The sequence below is a fragment of the Hippocampus comes genome, unplaced genomic scaffold (genome assembly GCF_001891065.2).
Source record: "Hippocampus comes isolate QL1 unplaced genomic scaffold, H_comes_QL1_v1.1 scaffold109, whole genome shotgun sequence".
NCBI lineage: Eukaryota > Metazoa > Chordata > Actinopteri > Syngnathiformes > Syngnathidae > Hippocampus > Hippocampus comes.
This window is the reverse complement of record NW_017805274.1, coordinates 1,096,718-1,121,717: the sequence shown is the minus strand read 5'-3', so window position 1 is coordinate 1,121,717 and position 25,000 is coordinate 1,096,718. Positions and strand designations below refer to the sequence as shown.

The 25,000-nt window shown below is 43.8% G+C and overlaps 4 protein-coding genes and 1 long non-coding RNA gene across 9 annotated transcripts in view; all 5 read right to left on the bottom strand.

The window, feature by feature from the left end:
• dclk1a (doublecortin-like kinase 1a) overlaps positions 1 to 9,090 on the bottom strand; it is a 24,686-nt gene extending 15,596 nt beyond the window's left edge. Inside the window, exons 1-5 of one of the 3 annotated variants that reach the window (XM_019869521.1) lie at positions 8,892 to 9,090; positions 8,207 to 8,650; positions 7,055 to 7,431; positions 1,213 to 1,312; positions 412 to 513 (exon numbers count right to left, since the gene is read on the bottom strand). In XM_019869521.1, the coding sequence (XP_019725080.1) occupies positions 412 to 513; positions 1,213 to 1,312; positions 7,055 to 7,431; positions 8,207 to 8,609 (982 nt within the window). In that variant the 5' untranslated portion in view covers positions 8,610 to 8,650; positions 8,892 to 9,090. Of the gene's footprint in view, positions 1 to 411; positions 514 to 627; positions 1,186 to 1,212; positions 1,313 to 1,552; positions 1,651 to 7,054; positions 7,432 to 8,206; positions 8,651 to 8,891 lie in introns of those variants that run through there. The other 2 variants (XM_019869522.1, XM_019869523.1) reach the window with 2 other exon arrangements.
• A 188-nt stretch (positions 9,091 to 9,278) lies between these two features.
• ccdc169 (coiled-coil domain containing 169) lies at positions 9,279 to 12,715 on the bottom strand. Its single transcript, XM_019869539.1, has 8 exons — positions 12,070 to 12,715; positions 11,923 to 12,005; positions 11,721 to 11,831; positions 10,963 to 11,003; positions 10,752 to 10,850; positions 10,612 to 10,665; positions 10,435 to 10,508; positions 9,279 to 10,308 (listed from the first exon to the last, which is right to left on the bottom strand). The coding sequence occupies exons 1-8, from the start codon at positions 12,138 to 12,140 to the stop codon at positions 10,131 to 10,133; spliced, it is 711 nt and encodes a 236-aa protein (XP_019725098.1). The 5' UTR covers positions 12,141 to 12,715; the 3' UTR covers positions 9,279 to 10,130.
• A 262-nt stretch (positions 12,716 to 12,977) lies between these two features.
• Positions 12,978 to 20,686, bottom strand: LOC109515628 (SEC14-like protein 2). The gene is made up of 13 exons (XM_019869535.1): positions 20,419 to 20,686; positions 19,911 to 20,118; positions 18,901 to 18,976; positions 17,694 to 17,737; positions 17,226 to 17,288; positions 16,083 to 16,271; positions 15,903 to 15,998; positions 15,701 to 15,761; positions 15,535 to 15,618; positions 15,340 to 15,446; positions 13,753 to 13,892; positions 13,431 to 13,600; positions 12,978 to 13,154 (listed from the first exon to the last, which is right to left on the bottom strand). Exons 2-13 carry the CDS (start codon positions 19,962 to 19,964, stop codon positions 13,003 to 13,005), a joined length of 1,236 nt encoding a protein of 411 aa, XP_019725094.1. The 5' UTR covers positions 19,965 to 20,118; positions 20,419 to 20,686; the 3' UTR covers positions 12,978 to 13,002.
• On the bottom strand, positions 14,497 to 15,333 carry LOC109515638 (uncharacterized). Its single transcript, XR_002168228.1, has 2 exons — positions 14,761 to 15,333; positions 14,497 to 14,664 (listed from the first exon to the last, which is right to left on the bottom strand). It is a non-coding gene; the product is annotated as an uncharacterized LOC109515638 (long non-coding RNA).
• Positions 20,687 to 21,136: 450 nt separating the features above from the next.
• sparta (spartin a) overlaps positions 21,137 to 25,000 on the bottom strand; it is an 8,302-nt gene continuing 4,438 nt past the window's right edge. For 2 of the 3 annotated variants that reach the window (XM_019869530.1, XM_019869531.1), the window contains exons 3-8: positions 23,773 to 23,967; positions 23,511 to 23,649; positions 22,652 to 22,846; positions 22,418 to 22,576; positions 22,147 to 22,237; positions 21,137 to 21,721 (exon numbers count right to left, since the gene is read on the bottom strand). In XM_019869530.1, coding sequence (XP_019725089.1) covers positions 21,439 to 21,721; positions 22,147 to 22,237; positions 22,418 to 22,576; positions 22,652 to 22,846; positions 23,511 to 23,649; positions 23,773 to 23,967 — 1,062 coding nt within the window. In that variant the 3' untranslated portion in view covers positions 21,137 to 21,438. Of the gene's footprint in view, positions 21,722 to 21,934; positions 22,064 to 22,146; positions 22,238 to 22,417; positions 22,577 to 22,651; positions 22,847 to 23,510; positions 23,650 to 23,772; positions 23,968 to 25,000 lie in introns of those variants that run through there. The other variant, XM_019869532.1, reaches the window with a different exon arrangement.

Sequence of the window (25,000 nt, the reverse complement as noted above, 5' to 3'; positions counted from 1 at the left end):
AAGAAAGAAACGAATCGCCACAATAGGAAATAATACATTTTCAAATGCCGTTCAAAAAAAATAAAGCTAAAAAAAGGGTAACATTAGAAGTACTCTGGAGAAGTTTTGAGTGTTGGTAAATGACTTTGCAGCAAATAACACGACAGTCAAATCAGCGTTAAAGCTTTTTTATCATACTTTAAAATTTTGATTTTTGTATACTTTGACCCAAAAATTGTCACATTTTTGCTGGTTAATTTCTATGTAGCCAAGCCCCAAACAAATTAAGGCAGCAAAGGATTAATCTAATCCTAACACAAGAAAGAGCCTTTTTTTTTAACAAAAAACTTCCATGACCAATATTACTTCGACCCCAATTTAGAGTTTAGAATTACATTTTAATTTTTTTGCCATTACATTTTGATTTCTTACCGGACATGGGCGACTTGCTCCGTCGAGTCTGGATCAAAGCTTTGGGGGAACCTCGGATGGAAGACATCTTGCCGTAGTTCATCGGCCGCATGATGCGACACTCTGCCACGCAACACAACAAAAGAGAAAACATTCGAATGCACGGCGCCTTTTAGGACAGCAGAAAAAAAAGTAGACCAGGGCACAACAATTACGTTAAAGAAATACCAGGCGCACCATGATCAACGTCCATATTTAGCAACTCAAGAAATGAGCGCAGCGATACTGTACGTGCAAGTCAGGGGCTAACATGGAGGCCATTGTTTTGTTTTGCCGCCATTAAGCGTGACATTTAACAAAGGAAGGAACTCGCGTGATTAACGAGCCGCGTGACATTCGCTTGACTTTCTTGTGTTCGGTTAGGCGACGGCCTCGTTCCATCTGATTATCGAGGAGAGCCAAGAAGCACGTGAGTGAGCAAGTGAGGGAAAGATGCTGAGTGAGACACTTAAAAGTGGAACGGCCGCCATTGGGCGTCTAAAAGCTCGAGTGACGACTGTTACTCGCCGAAATGTGGCGGGACTGGACCCCTAGTGGTACGCTGGCTCCCTCTAGTGGTACATGCAAGAATCATTCAACGAATTGTTCATGCACACAATGTGAGAGTGGCTTTAACTTTTTTTATACAGTACATTTGTTAAGTACAATCCAGTTCAATCTAACTTTTTTGGTGCGATACATTTGCATGTAATCAAAAAACGTACTCATCAACATGAATAAATCCCCCCCCCCCTCCAAAAAAAAAAATAAATAAAAAATCACCAGTCTCATCCAACATGAGATCGTCCTGGAAACGCAGCTTCTCGGGTCCACATGCCACAAACACGTCCTCGTCGCCGAAAAAGTCCTGCAGACATGTCACCTGCACGGAAAAACACATTTACTCACTACACCGCATCTGAAAATCACTATTTGTGTGACATAATCATTTGAGTAATTTTCAAGATAAAAAGCCGCAGTACTGTCGAAGAAATATGCAATGGGGGGAAAAATCAAGAAAAAAAAAAGCATCGGTTTCTTTTATTTTTAACTTCTTTGGCTCCTCAGTAAGCTAAAATCATATTTAGACAAGACCAGCACAAAAATAATGGGTCGCTACTACCATTCCGTGATTATTAAGTGCGTCCATATACTTCTGTCGACATATGCTACTATTCCAGACAGCACCAGGGACGTATTCGACTCATTTGACATTACAGTAATATGTTATACAACATAGAGCAACTGGGTTGGCGCTAAGCAGCCACAAGGGGGCAGTGTTGTACAGCAGTGAGAGAGTAGACGACGCAGCCGTCAGAGAGCAAAGAGAGAACACGGAGAACCGCTTTCACTGAGCAGCAAGCACCACATTTGGTCGGCTTGTCAATCGTGAGGAGACCCGCAAAAAACCGTTTCAAGAAGCCACGCCTGAAAAGACACAGGAAGTCAGCCACCTTAGCTTGACGCGGCCATTTTAGGGACAACAAATAGATCATCTCCACAAGCTTGAGCAAACGTCTTGAACATTCGGCCTCCAAAGCCAGTTTAACGTCGTAACATGAAATTTCGAAAACACGTCTACCGTGCGTACACCCTCAAAAAGTGTCAAGAAGCCAATCCTCCCCAACAAAAGACACAGGAAGCCGGCCATTTTGGTTCAAAAGCAGACGTTTTTAAAGTTATTTTGGCTAATTTTATTGTTTTATATTATTGCAGAGCTGAGTGGGAGTTGAATATTTGCGAGCTAAATGAAATGCCGGGGGTCGTAAGAAGAAAAATAATTGCGTTTTGGAGTCAAGGAAGAAGTCTGTTAAAAGTTCGAGTGTGGATCTGGAAGCGAAAGGAGCTGGCCGCGGTGCTGAATTCAATTGCCCTGACAAATAGAAGTGCACAAAGTTTTGCAATTGTTTGACTTTTAGAATTTACACGATTGCCATGTTGAGGGCCATGACCAATCGATAGAAAAAGGTTACAAAAGTTTAAAAAAAAAATCAAAAATTACAACTATGGAAAAGCATAAAGAAAAAGGTATAATAAAGCAAAAACTGAGCAATCACAAGCAGAAGGAAATTTGAAGTTTTAAAGAGGACGTTCGGATGACCCTGAACAAACTTTGCGAGGCATACTCCCCATTTGACCTTCATCTTGTTCAGGACTCAAAACACCAGCTGGGAACCAAACGACAGCAGTGGTGGCAGCATTCCCGAGGTCACCTGAACGCGCCGCTGGCGCCATCATTTTACGCCAGCCAGCTCTCCTTTTTCTCCAACTTCACTCGTTTGATGTTTTTTCACGCACATGTGACAAAAGTGAAACAAATAGGACGTTGTATCCCACAATGCATTGTGTTGTCCTCAGGCTGCCCCCCTTCACCCCCCGCCCCTCCTTATGCTCTCCTCAGCTTGATGACCCTCTTTTCTTCTTTGTGGTTGGACACAACATTAGGTACACCTAAACTACCTCAATGATGGTGTTCCTAATAAATCGTCCAGAGAGGGTAAGTATGACAAGAATCAAAGAGAGGCACACTAGTGTGTGTGTGTGTGTGTGTGTGTGTGTGTGTGTGTGTGTGTGTGTGTGTTTTGCAGTCATTGTAGACATCTAAAATGCCAATTTATGCAGCTCCACTATAACAAGATGCAGATACACTCACACAAAAGTGCTGAGTAACAGTGACTCAGCAAAGCAGCAGTACAGCACTACACTGCCAAACATCATCATCATCATCATCATCATCATCATTCGAATATCAAAGGCGAGCAATACAAGATACAACGGCCATTTGCATAAAAATTTTCTTGACGTTGCTTATGGTCTTTATCTTGTTGATGAGGTTTACGGTCTGGGTCACTGCAGTGCTGGGTGCAGGAGGAGGAGGAGAAAGATGATGAGGCACAAAGAGAACAAAAGAACCAGCACTGCAGATAACTGGAAGCTTGGAAAGTCCCTGAAAACGCTACGCTAACATAGTACGACACCCAACATGAACCGAGAGCGAAACAAGAAATGAACAGGGCGAATTTAGGAAGAACAAGTCAGCTAATTCTGGACGCTATGCTATCCTAGATCTAAAAACCGACACAAACCAAGCTCTAACATGAAACAAACCTAGTTTTAAACCCGACACGAACCGAGTACTGGGCTCTACTTGAACCTACATATAGACCACGCACTGAGCTATTTCTGGAGTAGACTCTTAACAAACCTCGTTCGAGACTCAAAACTACCTTTGTTCTAGTCCTTACACTGACATAGGTGGTAAACAAACCAAGTACTCGACCTTACACTAAGTAGTAGGTAAACAAACCAGGTCTAGACCCTTCTGTCATATTAGTTGAGTGCAAAAAAACAACCTAGTTTGCCATATTAAACTAACCAAATCGAGCCCTCGTTCTTTGTGTGTTTGTGTGTGTGAGTCAAGACTGACAGCTGGGGTGAGACATAATTGTGTGTGTGTGTGTGTGTGTGTGTGTATCAGGGCATGTGCATGATTTGAGGCTCAAGGCTCAGTGTGCATGTGTGTGTGTGCAAACACAGCTTACCACAGTATTATTAGTGGAGCCATGGCTGTGCGCTTTAAGCCACTTAGAGCTTGTCTATCTTCTTGATCGGAACCAGCCTGACACACGCGCACACACACACACACACACACACACACGCACACACACACTACAGTACAGTAGAGTAGAACCCAAAGGGTGTTGCTCGGCAACCGTGGCACGAGGAGTGTGAGGAAGAGGAGGAGGACTGGAAACCTTCTTGCTCAGGTTACAAGCTGAAATGTGACACCAGGAGCCACAGAGGGGGCGCTAGTGAGCGGAACCCGCATGTGGGACGGAGGGGTTCTCGTGGAGAGGTAGTCACAAACTCTCGTATGCAGCTCCAACAAGCACCAAATTCAGCCTCCCCAAGCCAATTTCACCAAGAAATGTGAATTTACAACGCATGTTCACCGCTAGTAGACCCACAAAAAGTCTTAAGAAGCCATGTCTAAAAAGACACAGGAAATGTCTCATTTTGATTTGAAATGACCATTTGAGGATCAACAACTAAGTAAACTCCACAACATCAGCTCCTTACCATTTTTTTTAAATTCAGGTCTCAAAGGCAGTTTCGCTTTGCAAATATGTCTATCATGAGCAGACCCACAAAAAAAGTCCCAAGAGACCATGCCCGAAAGGACACAGTAAGTCAGGTATTTTGGTTTGAAAACACCATTGACTGGTCAACACCTAAGTCAACCCCATAAGGTACTGTAAATTCTTGACCAAATGTTGCAAAAATGCAGGGTAGACCCACCAAAAAGTCCCAAGAGTGAAAAGACACGGGAGCCATCTATTTTGGTTTGAAGTAGCCGTTACATTTTCACTAAATCAATTCGAGGTAGCGCTTGACCAAATGGTTTAAAAGTTCATCCCCTCAAGCCAATTTCACTGAGCAATATTAAATTTGGTTGACATGTCTATCATGAGCAGACCCACAAAAAAGGTCTCAAAAAGTCACACCTGAAAAGACACAGCAAGTCATCTACTTTGGCTTTGATGCAAGCATCTTATTGTCAACGACAAAGTCAAATTTGACTTAGCGACATGAAATTTGGTTGGTCCGTCTATCTCGAGTAGTCCCACAAAAAAAAAAAAAAAACGAGCTTTATTGCACTTGTGTGTGTGTGTGTGTGTGTGTGTGTGTGTGTGTGTGTGTGTGTGTGTGTGTGTGTGTGTGTGTGTGTGTGTCCTCATTAAAAGAGGTTAATGAATGCAAAGAGATGAGCGAGCCGTTTTGGTGTTCGGACGTCATCTCTGTTTCTCTCTTTGGACTCGTCAGTTCTGCCGGGACGACGCGTCACAACCAGCAACCTAGAAACCTACTTCTGACACACACAGTCACACATTAAGTCACCCAATCTGGGTGCACACTTGGGTTATTACTGTACCTTCACACATAGTTTCTATTCAATGAGACGTCATCAATATTTTATAGGGTCATCCTCCGACTGTCAAATATTTGACTGATGCTGACATACAGTAAAAATGTCACAATGATGAGGGTTCATGCTGCTATAAACCATGAAACAAACTTTTTTTTTCCTTCACCATAAGCCAAGGCTGTTTTAGTTGCGATTACAACACGGATTAAGCGCATTTCACTGAGGTTTAAAGTAATCTCCTATTTGTGCGTTGTTCTTTCGTGATCTTTAATATTCGTTAAGTTTCAGAGAAAAAAAAAAAAAAAGGGCACCCAGACCGGGTGGTTCGCGTGTTGCCATGCCCGGCGGCCCAATCGATAGAGCGGCCAAAAATAGCAGCGCCATAAGAGCCTTACTTGCAGAAAGAGAGGAGGGCGAGTTTATTGTGTAATCTCCCAGGCAACCGTAACCCGTGGCAACCGGAGCGTGAGCAGGCTTTGGGAGGAAAAGTGTGACTTTAAATTTTGCGTGGGAGGATTCTGAAAGAGACTTTATTTATTTATTTATTTATTTGTTTATTTTTAAGAAGTGCAGATCCGATCAGGAATCTGGAGCGACGCCCTGCTGGGTTAATCATGGCCGATCGTTAAATGGATTGTGTGAGGTCAGACGGGATGCGACGCCCGTCAGCGTTAGTGACAAGAGGCACACAAAATGGCACTAAATGCAAAACGAGAACAACCGTTGCCTGCTCATGATTACATACATATGCTATGACAATAAAGATGGAATCTTCCAACAATTAAAAAAAAATAATAATAATCAAAATTTTGTAAATGTATAAAGGCCATATTTTGCTCCATTATTAAGTTCAATAAATTCATAAAATCATAATAAAACAAGAATAGTCTTTTTTGTTGTGGTTGTAATTTCCCAAGAATAAAAGCTATGAATGTCTGATAGTAAATTATCATTTTGTGCATTTTTTTTTTGAGGGGGGGGTACTGCGGAAAATGAGATTAGCGTGTGATTCGAACAGACAGGAATGTCAGGAAATCAAATCATCATACATACGTATTGAATCATAATCCCCAAATCAACCACATGAACGCAAATTGACAGACTGTCGAGTACATGCCAAAGCAGCAGGTGGCGCTATAGGCAATACTGCCATTGTAACCAATTCGAGTCCATCGGATTTTTTCTTTTCCCCCCCAGAAATGAATGTATGGCACAAGTGAGCAGGTGGGCGGACCTTGAAGGGCGCGTGACTCAGACACACACGATGCTGTCTGATGCGGCGTGGGCAATCACAACAATGAACACACACACACATACACAGCATTCATAAATCTGTCTGGGAAAATGCCTTCATTCACAAAAGTTTCGATTATCCAATAAGATGTAAACAGACCTAAAATAACAATTTGATTACAACTTTTTGGATTTGTGTTTATTTGGACGATGGATTTGACATTTTGTGGCGAGAGGAGGGATCACATTGGCGATACGATACATGCATTGTAAAAAAGGTGACATGGATTTTTTTTTTTTTGCGTGCGTATGGATTATTTAGGTCGAGAAGTTAAAATACCTCAGTAATATTAGAAATTCTTCCCAGAGGATAAAGAATTTATGTCTGGGAGTGTAGTCAAAGTATCAATGCACACACCGCCAAACCCAATTGTTAGCGCCCGTCATTGTTTGCATTTGACTCACCAGCTTCCCCTCCAGCGTATAGATCTTCTTGACCACTCCAGAGTTGAGTTTAATGGCATCGGTGATATCGGTGAGCACCTGCTCGTATGAATGAGCTGTCTTCTTGTTGAGCAGAATCCTGACGGCCTTGCGGGGCTTCATGCCGCTGCGCACCACCGTCACCAGCTTGGGTCGAACGAAGTCCTTGTTCTCGCGGCTCTCGGGCAGGCTGACGCCACCCATCCCCGGGGGGCTCGTCTTGGCGCTGCCCAGCGAGGGGGGCCCACGGGCCGAGGCAACGCCCGACGCCTTAACGTTCACCGACCAGTTGGGGTTGACGTTTTTGGTGTAATCCACTTTTTTGTATGCTTCCACAGAGCTGCATACGTAGCTTTCGCCTGTTGGTGGCGCCAGGAGGATAGTAGTGAGCAACATCAGACGGGAAGGCTATCATGTCATAGCATGGCACGAATTACTCGGCATTAAATTAAACAATTTTACAAGGATATGTGATATTTTTACATTTTATTTTATTCCATAATTGGTCAATTGATTTATATTTGACAGATTTTTTAAAAAGAAAATATTTGCTACAATAAATATTGCAATAAATAAATATTTGCATAATAAATGGGAAACTACTGGTAATTATAATTCAAATACTAAAACCAGTCAATTGTTATTCACCAATGGACAAAATACATGGGCAAAAGAAACCATTTTAAATGAATTTTATTTTGAATAAATGGCTAATTAGGCCTAATGATAATGTAATTCACAATACAAGTGAAAGGGAAGTCAAGTCAAAAATGCTCTTGACAATATGCTCTATGCGCCCCCAATAGTCTAACCACGAAATTCTGATTAATGTTGCGTTTGTGGAAAATGAATTAAGCAGAAAAATCCAGCCGTTTTACTTCGTTTTAGGGGACGGCCATTTTGCCTTGTACTGTCACTTGCTGTCGACTGAAAATGACGTCACGTTGCCCAAGTGCTCAGTTTGGAACATCACATGACCATAACCTAGGTAACAGGTAAGCCGTCACATAGCTTTTTGAGGGGGGGGGGTCATCTACCCATGACCTTACCCATCTGTCGGTTGTAAAAATCAAACGTTGCCCTCAGGTACAAAATTTGGCACACCCGTACTCCGTAACTTCCAGCCAGGCTTACCTTCGACCAGCTGATCGATGCTGCCGACGCGCCCGGATCCGTCCAGCGTGTAGATGGTGCGCACCCCCTGCGGCAGGTTGACGTTGTCCGAGAGGGCGCGGGTCAGGTCGGCCAGCAGCGCGTCGAAAGTGCGGAAGCGGTCGGCCGACACGGCGTAGACGATGCCGTGGAAGAAGCGGTCGCCGTTGCGGTAGAAGCGCACCTTCTTGGCGCGCTTCTCGGCGCTCAGGGCCTTGAGGCTGCGCGGCGCACGGAACAGGCTGCAGTGCGCGCTGTGCGTGGGGCTCTGCACGCCGTTGACGCGCGCCCCGCTCCCGGCCCCCGCGGCGACCCCGGCCGCGGATCCCGATCCGGCACGGCTGCCGTGGCGCTGAGCGCGGTCGTCGAAGTGCTCCATGTCCATGACGTGGCCCGGCGGCGACACCACCACCACCGCGGTACTGTCTGCCACGCACACGTGCACACGATCGCGCGCGCAAGCACACACGCACACACAAAAGTTGTGAAAGCAAAGCAAGAAGCGAGCAGGCGCGCGTCCCAGATTAGAGCACTAACCACAGATTAAATCTAATCTGGGTGGACTCGCAACAAGCAAGTGTGCGTGGTTTGATGGAGGGACAATCAATAGCAGGCTACACCCCGCACGCACGACATCCCAAAATCGTCCAACCCGTGAATGACTTACCGACGCGAGAGCTGAGCGCCTCCGTCACCTCCAGTCTTGCCGATTGTCCACAAAAAGCAGGAAGTGAGCAAAAGTTTATTACAGCGGAGCCCTGCTGCTCACACTGTGGGCGCGCGTGTGCGTGTGGTGATGATGGAAAGAAGAATCAGAAGCTGAGCAGCACACGAAACTAAGTAGCAGCTGCAGGTTCCTCCTCCTCCTGCTGCTGCTGCTGCCCCCCCCCCTCCTCCTCCTCCTCAGCACGTCACTCGTGTCGTGATTCTCATTCAACACGCACGCATAAACCCGCACACACACACACACACACACACACACACACACACACACACACACACACACACACACACACACACACACACACGATTTGCCAGATGACCATTAAAAAAAAAAAAAAAAAGACACTTAATGCCATTTATTTCCACTCCCAGTTGGAGTTAAACTAAACATAGATCAAACAGTCTATGAAAAGAAGTGAGGTCAATATTAACCCAATTTGGGTCAAAACTAGGCCGATTCACTCCTTGGGTCAATTTGACCCAACTTTCTGACCTCATTTCGCTCTCCGTGGCCCTCTGTGGCTGCATGGAGTACTGCCTCATTTTGCTTTGCAATAAACCACGCAAAGAATTGGATCATTTTGTACAAAATAATCATAATAAATAAAAAAATGGCTTATTTTGTACAAAACAACCCAGTGAAGATTGGGTCAAAATGACCCAAGTAGCGGATTGGTCCAGTTTTAACCCAAATTGGATTTGCTTTGACCAAACTGTTTTTGGTGAACAGAGAAATACACGTATGTTAAAAACAAACCCGTAACTTTAAATGTCTGCTATTTTAATACTGACAAACAATGCAAAACACCTTTGAGAGACTAACAAATAGCAACTATGTGGTGGCGTTATAATCCTTTAACCTACGTATATTTAAACACAAACGGTGCAGCAACACAGGTAGACAGACGATATGAAAATATTCACTGGCACATTAAACAAATATTCCTGCCTCTTACCTTGGAAAAATAATCGCTTTTTACATCTGAAAGACACAATCGAGCAACAAAAGACCAATGCTCAACAATCCGTATGTTACACTGGATTTCTGTGGACGTGTGTGGGCATACGTGGGTGATGACTTGTGCGTTGGAAGCGGCTTCACTCAAGTAATACGAATGTGGTAGAAAGATTTTTTTTTTTTTAGGTTCAAGTGTGATAGTTCCTCAGGAAGATGCTGCATTAGTCAGTGTTTCATGTGATGCTTGAGGGTGGGCAACCTGCTTCCAATGTGGGATTTCTTCACCTCTCCTTTTCCACCTCCTCCTCCTCCTCCTCCTCCTCTCACACATCCTCCAGCGTCACGCTCTCCAGCTTTTCCCTTCTTAGCGTCGGCCTCAGACTTCCTGCTTGGCTGCTTTGCTCTGGGCACACTCAACATAAGGAAACAGGTTAGGGTTTTTTGGGCAATAAATAAATAAATAAAATAAAATAAAAAAATGTGAATAAGGTAAATTTGTTTATCGCTGAGCCCAAGGTTTATGTTATACCTCAGTTTGCTTTCTGTGGCCCTCCGTGGCTGCATGGAGTACTGCCTCCTTTGGGCGTCCACCATGGAGGACAACTGCAGAAGAACATTTTTGAATCGACAGCCGAATAAGCCATCGTTGTCGGGGAATCGTAGCAGCTTGGTTGTAATGACAACATACATGGAGAAGGACTCTTACCTTGGCAATTTCCGAGAGGTATGCTCGCCTCTCATCGTTGGTTTTATGGAACGCCTGATTGCCCCGCCCCCATGCCCCAAACAAGAGGAGACTTTGTATAGAGCAGATGCATGGGATGCAGTAGGTCAAGTCTGACTGACCTTTGACTCCTGTTCAATGCTGACGCGACAGTCGGCCAGTTGACTCTTGAGACCCGACTTCTCGTCAGTGAGCAGCTTGAGGTGATGCCTCAGCGACTCCTAAGAAGGCAAAATGGTGGCCAAAGTCAAAGAACTTCCTCAATTCTGTCTTCCATTTATTGTGTGTGTGTGGCGCGCCCTGCTGGCGGGATCGATGAAAGTCCACACTCACAGAAGGCATGTCATCGTAGGATCGGATAGAAGCCAGTCGATCTGGGAAAAACGACACAAATTCAAATTTTTAAAAAGTACATATTTTGTCATAGTAAGGAGTAGAAAGTTTCTATTTTCAACTGAGTAAAAGTAAGAAGTCTTCAAAAAATACTCAAGCACAGAGACTGAAAAATGTACATATGAGTGCTTTCGAATAAAAGTTTTGAACTGATTTTATCAAACCCTTTGGGTATTTTTGATAGTTAGCTAATACCATTGATGAGTCTTAATGGGTTTTTGTGGTTAATAATTTAACTGATGAAGCCAGTTGTTTATGTAATATTGAGTCATGATCGCATCCATGCTTGATATATTTTGTTGCTCTATGATCCTCTCCATTTTAAGAGCTTTGCCGCCATCTCATGACGTCTACATCCAATTACAAAGCCTTTTTGTGGAGGCCGTGAAATATTTCCCTCGGAAACTCCCTGCACTGTATTATGAACAAACAGGATGTCATAGGACAAGCCATAAAGCCAAATTGTTGTCCCAACATCATGTTTTAATGGCCAAATTCAATCAAATGTCATTGATAAGTATTAATCCCAATAAATCTGGCATTGAATGGATGTAAAACTATCTCCAAGCAGCAATGAATAGGCATTCACCGCCCCATGTAGCCACATCCAATATGGCGACGACGTTGCTGTATGACTCAGAGCCCAACGTAGGATTTATTTATATCTAGTCTCTTTAGTCGACCAGGTGAGATCTCACCGACTGGGTTCCCACGCAGGTCTTCCAGTCTCTCGTGAACGACAGCGAGTTGCCTTTGTAGCTGTTCGTTGAGCTCAGTCTGAGTTTCGTATCTGGTCTTCCACTCGTTGTCTGGCCCAAAGTTCCCCAAAAACAAATGCATACAAAACAATTAATCACAAAATGAACGCAGTTAACCACTCGAAACTTTTCTCTTTGTCACCTTCCCCGTCGACACTATGAAGTCTGTCCTGAAGTTCCCTCATGGTGCACCGGAGGTCCTGTACCGACTCTTCCAACATGTCTCTAAAAAAACAAACCCCCAAAAATGTTGCAAACACAAGTAGAAATCAAAATTGTGAAAACTCACTTTATTTCTCGTTCCTGCTCAAGTTCAGTGCGCAGCCGCGCCATGTCATATTTACAATAATCCTTGCTCATTTTAAATGTCGCCAAATCGAGGAAAGAAAGTTTGTACCACCTGGTTTCCAAAGAAACGCGCGCTTCCGGTGAGTGTGTAGCGCTAGTATGGCCACCAGGGGGCGATAAAGTCGTTTCGGGGGACTCGGAGCTAACGTGTCAACCAGTCAAGTGGATAAAACGTGACTATTATTTTGACAATTTAGACATTGTTGAGACAAAGCCATTTTTTGTCGCTGGTATTGTTACCAGTTTAATATACATTAATGCTCAAAACAAAAAAATCGTCAATGACATCGCCAAATAATGACACAAAACGACCAAACAGAGTGGCCTAATAATCTGTCAAGATATTTCCACATAAATGTAATTTCGTCTCAAAAAGTGTTTTGGTCTAATAGTACTTTAAAATTAAGCTAACAAGAAAAACTATAAAGAACAATGTGACAAGTGCAAATTTTAATAAAATACAGATTTGGACTGTTTAAAAAAAAAAGATTTTAAAATAAGCATCATCCATTCATTTTCTATCTGCGTACCCTCACTTTTTGCCAGATGACTTTCGTAGGTTTGGTTTCAACCGTGGACTGGTCGGCCGCCAATCATAGAGACAGCCAGCCATTCATACTCAAGTTTGGAGGGGGAAGCAGGAAACTCAAATCTATTCATAACAACAAAATCTGAATGTTCAGAAATCAATCAACTATACCGTATTATTGTTATATCTTATTTTAATACTGTTATTGTAGTAAAGACAACATCCTTGGAGGGCTGAATAATGATCACCAAACAGTTCTCATGGTGGGAACACAAACACGTTCAGGTCTTTGGTGTGCTTCAAGTAATACTTTTTTTTTTCCCCAACTGCTTCTGACATCCTTGGCTACGATTGATTGCGTTCCATTGCGTCTTTATTCTGATTGGACACTGCAGCGGCCTGTTGGGTCTTCAAGTGGTCTGGCAGCAAAACCTCCACGGTGAAGCTGATTCTCTTGGCCTGGAAGATGCTGTACGTGTTGTCGAATCGCAGCACGTCTGCACACACAATTTTACGGTGCGTGGGTTTCAAGGCAGGTATTTGGGATTGTGAAATCACTTCAAATAACCTTGTTTTATGGTGCAATGTAAGTCTGTAATGTTCATAAATGCCACATCAAGAAAATCAAAAACGTCTCCTTAAGAAAGGATCGTAGATTTTTAATTGACGCCTGCTTGAAATGACAACGTCGAAGAGCGTATGTTTGAAAATAAAGAAATGAGACTGTGTTAAAGTAGACGTGTGCGAGTGTGTGTGAGGGAGGGAGGACTTACACACGCCGGGGCGCTCGCACGTTAGTGAACCGTCTTCGGGCACCAAGTGAGCGTTGTAGCGTTGACTCGGCACCACCGCCTCCATCTCGGTCGCCTTTTTCCACTCGCCCATTTTGGCTTTCATGAAGACGCCGAAGCCGATGTCGGCACTCTCACTGGAAAACTGCCATCTTGGGTTATGGAAAGACACACGCACAAACCAAATTGAGGCAATTTTAAAAATTCATCTCCGGATACAACTGGATAGTTACAAATTTGAACTAACATTCCGACATAGTATGCAAATACATCATAAGTGACTGATGTGGTTTAAACATCTGACCTGAGGACACATCCCGGAAAGAGGATCTCGTAATCCAGTTGTCTTGTGGACCCTCGACTGACGGTCAAACAGCGATCGTATTCCACCGATACGTGATCGCGCACATAGTAGGAAGTAGGAACCGGACCCGCGTGATTAATCTGCGGGAGAAAAAAAAAAAGATTAACATTGGGGGGAAAAAAACAAAAAATACGATGTTCAACAAGGAGAAAAAGAAAGATTTACTCACATGACGAAATCGCCATTTGTTTGCATGTTTGGTGGCTTGGTTTGCACAAAATTGTGAGGTGGCATGACAGAGTTTTTAACCAAGTAGGGTCAGCAGAACACAGCGGAGATGATTATGTGCAAATTTAAGCACACGTTTTCACTTCGCTTTCAACAGGAAGTGTACATTTGTTTTTGTGTGTGTGTGTAAAGACACAAAAGTGGTGTCGGTTCATACAAGTATTGCTTTGGTGCCCTCTTGGGGCGTCTGGGTGCCAAGGAACTACATTGAAATGAAGGGAGGAGCTCTTTTGCTTTCAAAAAAGTATGTTTTTTATTTAAAACAAAGACTGTATTATTTATTATTTGATTACTGTATTTGAAATTTTAAGAGTACGTGCAGCATTTTGTTTAAGATGCAGTTGTTTCTAAAAGTGCTTTAAAAAAAAAATCTATATTTGTGGAATATGTGGAAACGGAAAAAGATTGGCTACAGACAATTTTGCTGTCATGAAAAAGACGACTGGTCATGTGAAGTGGCTTTCAAAAGAGCTTTTATTCTCAAAACGTGACTACGAATGGGTGTTGACGTCACACAGTAACGACGCATCTAGCTAGATTACAAAAGAAAAGGAGAAAAAGTGTTAGCCTTTCAAATGGGGGACTTCCCTCTGTGCCTCACTTGTCCTGGGCCCAATTAATTATCTACAGAGACAGTAAGAGAGCATCAACGTGAGTGGTGATGATGACGCCCCCCACCGCAAGCAAGTTACTAGCGGCAGGCGCCTCCAAAATGCTAACTTGAGCAAGCTGCTACGGCGTTGTCGCATCTAAACCAGCGGGTGCAAATTGCTTATTTTTGTGGTGCTTCCCTTCTGCAATTTCCTCGTGTGTCTCCAGAAAAGGGAAGATCCATTCTGTTCTTACATTAGAAAAAAAAAAAAAAGAGTTTGTGACATTGTTTGCAGCCAACTCTGTTTGATTTCTGTTAAAACCTCCAGTGATGCCTTTCCTGACAAGTTTAACTCCTTTCAGGAGGATAAAGAATGTATACCTCGGAGTTGTCTGCCCCGTCTACATATGTTGCAACGGTTTATATTCAAATATAAGTCGTGGCGCTACTTTCATTCGCCACTTGATGGAATTTGCCGTTTTGTCTTAGCATTAAGCTATCTCACTTTTATAAAGCAAATTAAATGCTAGGTTAGGTTTGATACCAGGCCAATTAAAAAAATAATAATTTTCAGTCAGCAGGCAATTAAAAAAAACCAAACATTTGCCTGGCTGCATGTTGCCACGCTGGTTCTACGTGAAGCAAGTTGGTTGCCATCATCTAACGATGAAGCTCAAGTCTATCAGGACAAGAGGATCCAAACTCACCCTGGTCCGACAGCGAGGGTCTCCGTCGGGGTCAGTCAGTTTCCCGCCGTAAATGACGGGCAGCTGCTCAGGGTCGATGTGCCTGAGTAGCGCTTCCTGCCAGTCAGCTGCGGAATCGAGCACACGCTTCTCCGGTCAGAAGCCAGCTCAGAAAGACGCATGCGTGCGTGCGCGCAACGCGTGCGTCCGTCTCACCGCCGAGGATGAAGATCTTCTGCCGCGTGATCTCGCTCAGAAAGTGCTTGATGAGGTTGTAGGCCACCGGGAAGAGTTTAGGAGCTAAAGGAGCATCGTACGTTCCGCAATGATGAGTGGTGAGGAAAGGAAGCTGACGTAGCGACGACTCCTCGTCCTGATTTACCTTTGATGACAAAAAGCTTCTTCAGGCCTTCTGGGTAGTTGTCCTCAAACATCTGCAGGATCTGAAGACACCACAAGACGCACCAAAGGGCTTCGAGGACCACTTGCACACAAATGTCACTGTCACCGAGAGTGTCAACGAGTGGCTGTGTGCAAGTTAAGAGTGTTGAGTGTGAGAGAGTGAGAACGTGTGAGAGCATGACCTCGCCGTAAGTCTCAATGGCAGGCTTCCAGAGGTGTTTGAGCCCCAGGCCCTCCACGTCGTAGATCATGGTGATGGACTCCACGTTCTTGCCCAGCTGGAACACAGCACACACGCGCCGTTAGCCGTTAGCATTAGCGTCCTCCCTTCCCAGAATGCACGGCGGCCGCACGGCACTCGCCTTCTGCGACTGGGCGGCGCACTCCTGCTGCAGCATCTCGCAGTCTCGGATCTTGGAGCGGATGAAGTCCTGCTTGGAGGCGGACAGGAAGAGACCTTTGGGGTCCACGGGACCGATCACATCGTACCACACGGGGCTGCCGTCGCGGTCGTAGCCGCACATGCCGCCCGACAGGTACTTCTCAATCACCTACACGCCAGACACACAATTAGCCTGAGGTTTTTTTTTGGGGTTTTTTTTTTTTTTTTGGGGGGGGGTTTTTTTTTGTCTTTTCGGCAACCAATTGGAATTTTTGCCAGATGTTGGAAAGGTGTTGGATGTTTTTCAAAAGAATACCTTGGACGATAGCTGTGTAGGATCTCCCGTGTTGGAGATGAATGAAAATCATTCCCCCGACATCGCTAGAGCACAACAACTGTCCTTATGAGTAAGTAGTCAGGTCTGCATGAAGTCTTGGTGGTGGTTTGCCGCTTCTTCCGTGGTGTTTTGGGGTTTTTTTTTTTTTTTTGGGGCGGAGTTGTTTTTGTCGTTTCGGTTGTCAGTTTGGTCTTGACTCACTGTGGCGATCCCTGTCTGGTAAAAGTCCAAAGTCGCTTTTATTGTTATTTTTGTTGGTTTTACAGCTTTCAGCTAAAACCAACAAAAATACAGCTTTTTTTGTGTGTGTTTGGTTGCTATTGGTTTCAGTTGTTGTCAATTTCTGTAATGTATTTAATGTGTAATTTTTGTTGTGAAAATCGGTTGTCAGTTTGGTCTTTTTGTCGCCTTTTTGGGTTCTTTTTTTTCATTGTCAGGTTTTTTTGATAAGACTGCCATTTTGGTTTGCTTCTGTTCTTGTCATTTTTTTGTTGCTACAGATGTTGATTTTTTTTTGTTGTTACAGTGGCAATTTTTGTCTTTTTTGGATGTCATTTCTTGTTGGTATAGTAGTTTTGTCTTTATTTGGTTCCTACTGTCACTTTTTCTTGTCGGGTTTTGTTCCATTTGTCATTTTCAATGGTAGAGCAGTTGTTAATTTGGTCTTTTTTTGGTTGGTATTGATGTTTCTGAAGTTGTAACATTTGTCGTTTTTTTTTTTTTTTTTTTTTGCTGTTAAAATTGTCGTTTTGGTTGTGATCGTTCTACTTGTTGTTATTTTGTCACCTCGGGCGGCCGCCAGTCAGTGATGATGGTGTCCACCTTCATTTGTTTCCTGAACTCGATGTGCTAGGAGAACAACACACACACAACAATTAATTACCGTGACAACAGTTGTTCATCATATATAAAATACTTTGTGGTAGGGGGCTGTCAGCGTTAGTTAAAGGTATATACAAGATAGGAAAATTTGCCCCCTCAAAAAAAAAGTGGAGTCGTTACATTATCGGTACACACACACACACACACACACACACACACACACACGTGGAACTGATTAGAGCTGACTGACAGTTTGTTCTTCGGCCTGACGGTTTGCCGCGGTTGTTAGCACGAAGCTAACGAGTAGCCCAGCTGCCAACTTGAACGCGTGGACTTTAATCGCTCTTCACATATCAGAGTTTTCCTTGCGATAACATCGCACATGCGCACAGGGAAATAAAATGGTGACGTGGAGCAGAGGATTCGCGTTACCTTTCGCAACATGGCCTCCGACTTCTGCACGTTGAAGTTTCTGGCTAGTAGACAAAAGAAAAGGAAAATCTCTTTACGGTGGAAGAACTTTTTTTTTTTTTTTTTGACAGTGAAGAGGGTTCAAATATGACTTTCATAAAGATTATGGTATGGTTATTTCATCCTTGTTTGGAATGTGTTGGGACATTTTACAAATAAAGTGACATGAGAAAACAAGAAACCCAAGTGTCCGTGCCAAAAGTGAGAAATGAACACTACCCACTTTCAGCAATTTTCACAGAACATTTCGAAACATTCTACACACTTATGTAATTCCTCTGAACGAATCGGATCTGACGTGGAACAGAGCGTACAAGGCCTCTACTGTGGCGCGATGTCACAGCGGCTGACATTGTACGACACGCTACCATGATGGTACAAAATTATATTTTTTATTTATTTTATTTGAACAAAGCCATCGTATGACTCTTTCTGGTACGTGCGCCTTCACCAGTAGAGAGCAAAGACACAACACTGATGCCGGTTGCATTAGCCTGTCCATGACGTTCTGCGTCGGGTGTTAGCATCAAGCTAGTGGACTGGGTGGTTTTCAATCCACAACTTGGAAGTGGCCCCCACCTCGATCATTGGGAGAGCATGTGAGATTTGTTGTGGCATCTCCTTGTCAAGTGCCACCAAACGGGCGAGAGCGCGTCGGCCCCTTCTGTTGTCGGAGTGCACCTTTTAATGCGATTAGCTGCGGATTAGCCCAGAGCGCGCCGAGTCGCTCAAGGGAGGCCTCCATCTGAACTACTAATCGTAACAAGAAATACAACTCAACTGCTGTTATTGTGATACATTTAGTGTATTTTTTATTTTTGTCTAATCCACGACAGTATGCTTTTCTAATATTTTTAATAATTTTAATATTTTGCTCATTATTGCTTCGGCTCTGCCTGTGATGTTGTATTCTCCCAACGTACGGACGACGGTTTTTGCTCAGAAAAAGGTAGTTGACTGCTTCACTGCCTTTCGTTTTGTACCCATTTGTACTTCATTTTCACAAATCTGCAAATAAAGAGAAGCAAGCGCCTGTCTAAAAAACATCGCCTGTTCGTTAAAATAACAAATGAAGAATGAGAAGACATTTTTCTTGCTCTGATCATCTGTGATTAGAACATGTTTAGCGCACTTGATGTCCCCAATCTCGTCACTTTTGAGTGCTCACCTCTGAGCCAGCGCAGCAGAAAGTGGTCATGCTGGGCAGGAAGTTGAGCAAGAACGTCTTGAATCCTCTCCCTGAACTGAGAAGAGAGTGAAAAGTGCACACGTGGGATAAAGTACATTTAACGTCCACGCCGGAAAAATTCGTCCCATCTCTTTAGCTCTTATTCATCAATGTGAAGCCGTGGGGCAAACTTGTGACCGAGTGACGAATTACTTTTCACACTTGAGTGTGCCAGTGTTAAGCAGCAAAATGATCCTTTTGAAAATGTAGCAAAACATCCAAGGTCGCGCTGTTCACTGACTCACTGGGGACATTTGAGGTGGAACCATAACGAGATTCGGATCAATACAAGGAAAAGCTGCACAGTCACTATAAAGTCTAACAGAGACAAACCATTGCATATCTTTCACATAGATTTGTGCGGCAAAGGTGTGTGTGTGTGTGTGTGTGTGTGTGTGTGTGTGTGTGTGTGTGTGTGTGTGTGTGTGTGTGTGTGTGTGTGTGTGCATGCCTGCGTGCTTGTTTGAAGAAAAAAAAAAAGAGTTGCAGTCAAATATGATATCATACTATATTATATTATGAATTATTAACTGTAAAATAATACATATTTTCTGTATTATTTGCAGTTATTTGTCTTATCGCTTGCCCAGTGCAGTTAGTTAAGGCCATTTTATTTTTTTTAATTAAAAAATAAATATCAATATTTCTGAAAAATAATAAATATACCGAATACTGACTCATGTTTTTTTAATTTAATATTTAAAAATGAGTTTATTATGCAATTAACCAATAGCAAATACTGTATATACCTTAGGTACAAATACTGTAATACTTGTTAAATATACACTTTTTATATTTCGTGGTGCTCCAGCTTGTTCATTTGCGACATTAAAAAAAAGTAATGAATACAATAAAAATATAATGCAATGTATTATCTTGCCCCTTCAGGCTGTTTGTTTACTTACTTTAAAATAAGAACAACATGAACGTCTTATGTGATTCTCTCTTACCTGTCGCAGTGCTTCAGCCTGTTTGGGGCTGAGGTCCGGCAGCCGACCGCTCATGTCTGCGGGCTGACGATAAGCTCGTGTAACGATGCTGAGGACTCCAAAGTGCTGACAGGAACAGGCCGGCTAATCAGGCAGGCGGGCGGACGCCCGCCCCCTCGTCAAACTCACCGACTACCGCAGCCTCCACCGAGCCCTCGGCTGCAGGTGACTTGTTGAAAGAGGACGAAAAGGAGCAAAAATAGAATATCAACATGACTCCTTGTTCTTCGCCTCCTCCTCCCACTGACGCGACCGAAGAGTATAAACAGGCCGAGAGGTTCCCTCCTTGCTAGCTAATTCGTGCACTAGCTGTGCGCCAAAGAGACGGATTCACCGTCTTTGCACATTCACGTTCAGTTGAATTGGGGTGTAATTTGTATGATAAATTGTACACTCCCCAAACAATTCCCGCTATTCAATTATAACCAGTAGCGTAACACGTATGAAATCACAACAAAACCAAACTCACCTTGTCAAGTGAACGCTTGTCAGCAACGGCGTTATCAGAAGCATTGTCGAAAACGATGAACGTGACAATGCAATTATTTGTGAGACCGTGTGTCACTTGGCTCACGAACTACTACGAAGATATTTAAACCTTCGTCCAGTAAATCAAAGTAAAGTAAATGGAATTCAACTCATTCACATATAACATTCGTCAAAGTACATAGTTTACAGTTACACATTTCACAAGCAGACTGCTGGACTGAAGCACGCCAGTTCCCCTTTACGCCAGGAAATGTTACAAAAAACAATAAGTTAAGTTTGGGGTAAGGGCGGGTAGTCGGTCTTTGCGTTTGGCGGAAATGCGTCACGGCTCCCAAAGCAAAACCGGAAGTGTATGGCATTTTCTCTCTTTAGTTTCTTTGAATCTTTCTTCTTTTTTTTTTCTTTAGTGACGTCAGAGAAAACCCCAGTGGCCCCCAAAGTGCCTAAATTAAAAACCGATTAATATAGTTAGGATGATTGATCTGTTCTTTGAAAATGAAAAGGAAGAAATGAAAGGAGCGTGTTAAGAAATGAAGAAAAAAATACATCGAGAAAGTTACATTCAGTGACAGCACACTTGATTAGGTACCATCCATCCATCCATCCATTGGACAGGTCGGAGGCAGGCGGGGGAACAACTTGTGATTTGTGGGGCACTGCCAAGATGGCAACCGTGCTCAAAAATTAAATACACATCATTGATTTCAACGACAGGAATGTTTTAATCCATTAACAAACTGTAGCAGATACGACCAACAAAAATATACACAATTCAAGACAACTATTTAGGAGAACAATTGTAAAACACTGAATTAACCACGTAAACAATGTGATAAAAATGAGCACAACAACAACAGAAAAACAATACTCATTGTTAGTTATATAATAAAAACTCCTTCAATTTCCCAAAGAATGCAGAATTATGCAACACACGCCCAGCGCAATAAATAAGGAGCGCGAAAAATTATGCGATAAAAGGAACCATGACGTCTGGGCTACATCAAGTCTTTTTTGCGCCCTCGTCCACCTTGTCTTTCTGCACTTTCTTGTCCTTGTCGTCATCGGAGGCTGCCTGCGCACCCTGCGACGTCCCAGGTGTCCCGTCCTCCCCCGCCGCCACCTCTTGTCCCTTGGAGCTCTTCACCATGCCTTTGGCCATCTCCTTGCCCGTGGTCTTCAGGATGGCCTTCAGGCCCAAGTTGTCCACGTTGTACGCCGTCACGCCCACGTTGGTCACCGAGCGCAGCGCCGTGTCGGTGGCCTGGCCCGCCTCGTTGCCGTACCTTGGCCGCGAGGAGTTTAAACGTACAAACAGTCAAATGCGCAGTCAGCAAAATGTAAAAGCTGTGGAATGCAACGTGCGGTTGAACTAAATGAAACAATTTCGGAGTCCTCTTTGAGCGCTGCAGTGTAGAAAGAAAATGTTAAAATGTACTTACTTATTTCATCTCATTTCCTTTATTAGTTAGCAGTACCCAGACATGCCAGAAGGGAAAATTTACAGACAAACCTCCAGTGAATCAACTCTGCAAGCATAAATACATTACCAAAAGCCAAGAGACAAGTGGAAAAAGAAGAGTTAGACGTCAGCTGGCGTGTTTAATAGCTTCCCTAAGCCCCTATATCTGAAAAGATGCAAGGCAGAAAGAGATCAGGAAGTTCCCAAACAGGAAGTGAGCCAGGCAACGGTTCGGTGAGGCCGACTCACTTGTACGTCACCGTGCTCACGGTTTCGGATGACATGCTCTTGCCGATGAGCTTGGCTCCCGTTTCCAGGCTGGTCCACACGGTGGTGAAGCCTGATGTGTGGAGGGGAAGAACACATTACAGGACAGTGCAGTCGATCTTGTTTTGTCCTGCTAAACATCTCTCTGACTTTGGCTAACTTTTCCTGAAGATATTGCTTGCTTTTACAAAAAAAAAAAAAAAAAAAAAAGCTCATGAAGACAATTGTGCATGATCGGTGAAATAAAGGTCACCTTGCAGGCTTCTGGCGGCCACAAATTTGGCTCCCTCGAGATTGGACGGCTCCCCGTCTTTGCTCTTCATGGACTCGGGGATCAGCTTGGCGCCGTGCTTTTTCACTTGAGGGGCCACCTTTTCCGCCAGATGTTCGGCCAATGTGCTCACACCATCCACTGTCAAGGTACATGAAAAATTTCGTGAGCTAAAGGACAAGACCATATTTTGATATTTTCTTTCTGACAGCTCACCCAAGTACTGGCTGATGCGTAAAGCGCCCCCTGTGGCCTGCTTTGCTACCTGCAGGCCTTTGGAGACCTGCGGGCTGACTTCGGAGGGCGTCTCCTCAGGCGTAAGGTGGTCCCGGATCTTCAGAGCACTCTTCTGTATGGCTCTGGTGGTTGCTTCGGCTCCTCTAACCACCTCGTGGCCCAACCGCGTTGCCCCTCGAGAGACATGGACACTAATGAACATCACCTTTCAGTGCATTTTCGAAAATTCAGCTCCTGAAGGGTGTTTCACTTTGCCAAATGAAATTTAGTAGCCGTGGGTATTATGAGTAGAGCTACAAAAAAAAAAAAAAGTCTAAAAAAGCCATGCTTGAAAAGATACAAGTCAACCATTTTGGAGTCATTTCCAAGCTTATTGATTGGCGACATTCCGTTTCATAGGTCATGACCTGGGAGTAAGGTTATTATAGTTCATGAAAAACAAAATAAAATAATTAAAAAAAAAATTTAAGTGCAATTTTTTTCAGTATTGCTCTTTGCCCATACAGAAGATGGAAGGTAAAAAGTTGTTTGACAATTGGAGTGTACTTTTCTTTATGACGCAATACTTGTAGCCCTTTTTAATCATACGCTGGAGAAAAACAACACATATTAAAAGAAAAACTAAAACTAACACTAAAATGAATAAAAGCTGAACTCGGTTGTCAGCGGAGACATCACTCGTGCTCCTCTTTCTGTCCTTCATGTTCGATCTTGTGTCCCAGCTGCGGTTGTTTTTTTTTAAAAATGCTCGATAAATGAAGTTGTGTGAGAGAGAGAGAGAGAGAGAGAGAAAATTGTTTCACCTTCCTGCCCATGCGTCAAAGTTGACTTTACTCACCTGAAATGATTCCCTGGCCCATCTTTTCGCTCCAAGTTGGAAGCGGCGCTTTGGCCCCGTTCTCGGGCAACACCACCTGAGGACCCAGGGGGACCATCTCATTCAGCCTGATGACGCCGGGCCCCACACTGTCTGGACTCTGTCGGAAAAAAAAAATCGGTAGCAAAATCCTCGGTAGTCAATGTACGCTTGTACATACTTTTGAGGGTTTTAATGATTGTTTTTTTTTTTGTCAAACAAGAGGACGTGTGACATCATCAACCTGCACCCTGAAGTCGGTCAGCTGCGTCATGAGATCTTGGAACATCTCTCGGTCGGCGGCGGGCAGCTGCGACGACAGCACCACGCCGATAAAGGCGCCCGGCATCGGTGCCAACGTATCGGGCAACATGAAGACGCCGGATGGGGCCAGCAGCACTGGCGTGTTTGGGGTGAGGGGGTGCAGCCAGCCGCACACCTGTATGAAACACACGCAAACGTTTCCATGATGACAAATGGGGAAAAATGGTCGTACGTCATGGCAGCAGTCAACATTGAAGCGGGAGTTTTGGGTTCCTCCACAATTTTAAATTTTTATTTTATTTTTTTTTAATTCAGGTAGTTTAATTAGTTTTAAAAGGAAGTTTGTCCGTTTTTTGTAGTTTATATTTTTTTCCAAAATGCTTTATTTTAGATTAGTGGAGTGGTTGTCGAGTGCAAGATACAAAAAAAAAAAAAAAAGTCACTAAATATTGTGTAATAAAGTAAACATATAAACTAAGATGTTCTGACAATACATCAATTCATGAATAAACCTTTGTCCAAAAAAAAAAAAAATGTTAATCATGTTTTGTCACAGGTCGTCGATCGGTCTGTCTGTCAGGCGACTGCGAGAGTTTTTTTTTTTTTTTTGGTGCCGCCTGACACAACAATGAGCTGTGTGAAGACAACAAAAGCGCTGACTCGCGCGTTAATGCCTCCATTGTGTTGCTGACCAACAATGCGCTGGGTGTCAAGCGCTCAACTTGGCATTCATCAGCTTTGTTTGCTCTCATTCAGTGGGAAGCAACAAAGTCAAAACACTTTGTTACTCATGATGAGGAACGGAAACACGGGCAGCATGAACGACAGCCGGTACAAATTCTAAGGAGCAATTAGTTTTACTTTGTGTTAGTGTATTTGCCACACCAGACTGCAATGCAGTAAAATGATGCATAAAATGATCAGAAAATAATCAAAAGGCAAGTCTACTCACATCCAAGAAGACGGGTCCTCTCCCATCAGGCGGCTGGGTAGCAAAGCTGACGATGCGAAGATATCCGGGATGTGACAGGGCGCTCACCTGCCCGCTGGGGGCCACGAAGAACATCTGCACGCCAGAGGAGATCAGAAGCAGCTCGCTCTGGCTTTCCGGCGCCGCCGGGCTCCACCCTGTTGGTGCGGGCCCGCCGGCCAGGCTGCGGTGGCCGTCAGCGGGCTGGGGCGAGCACACCGGGGGGTGCGGCGGGGTC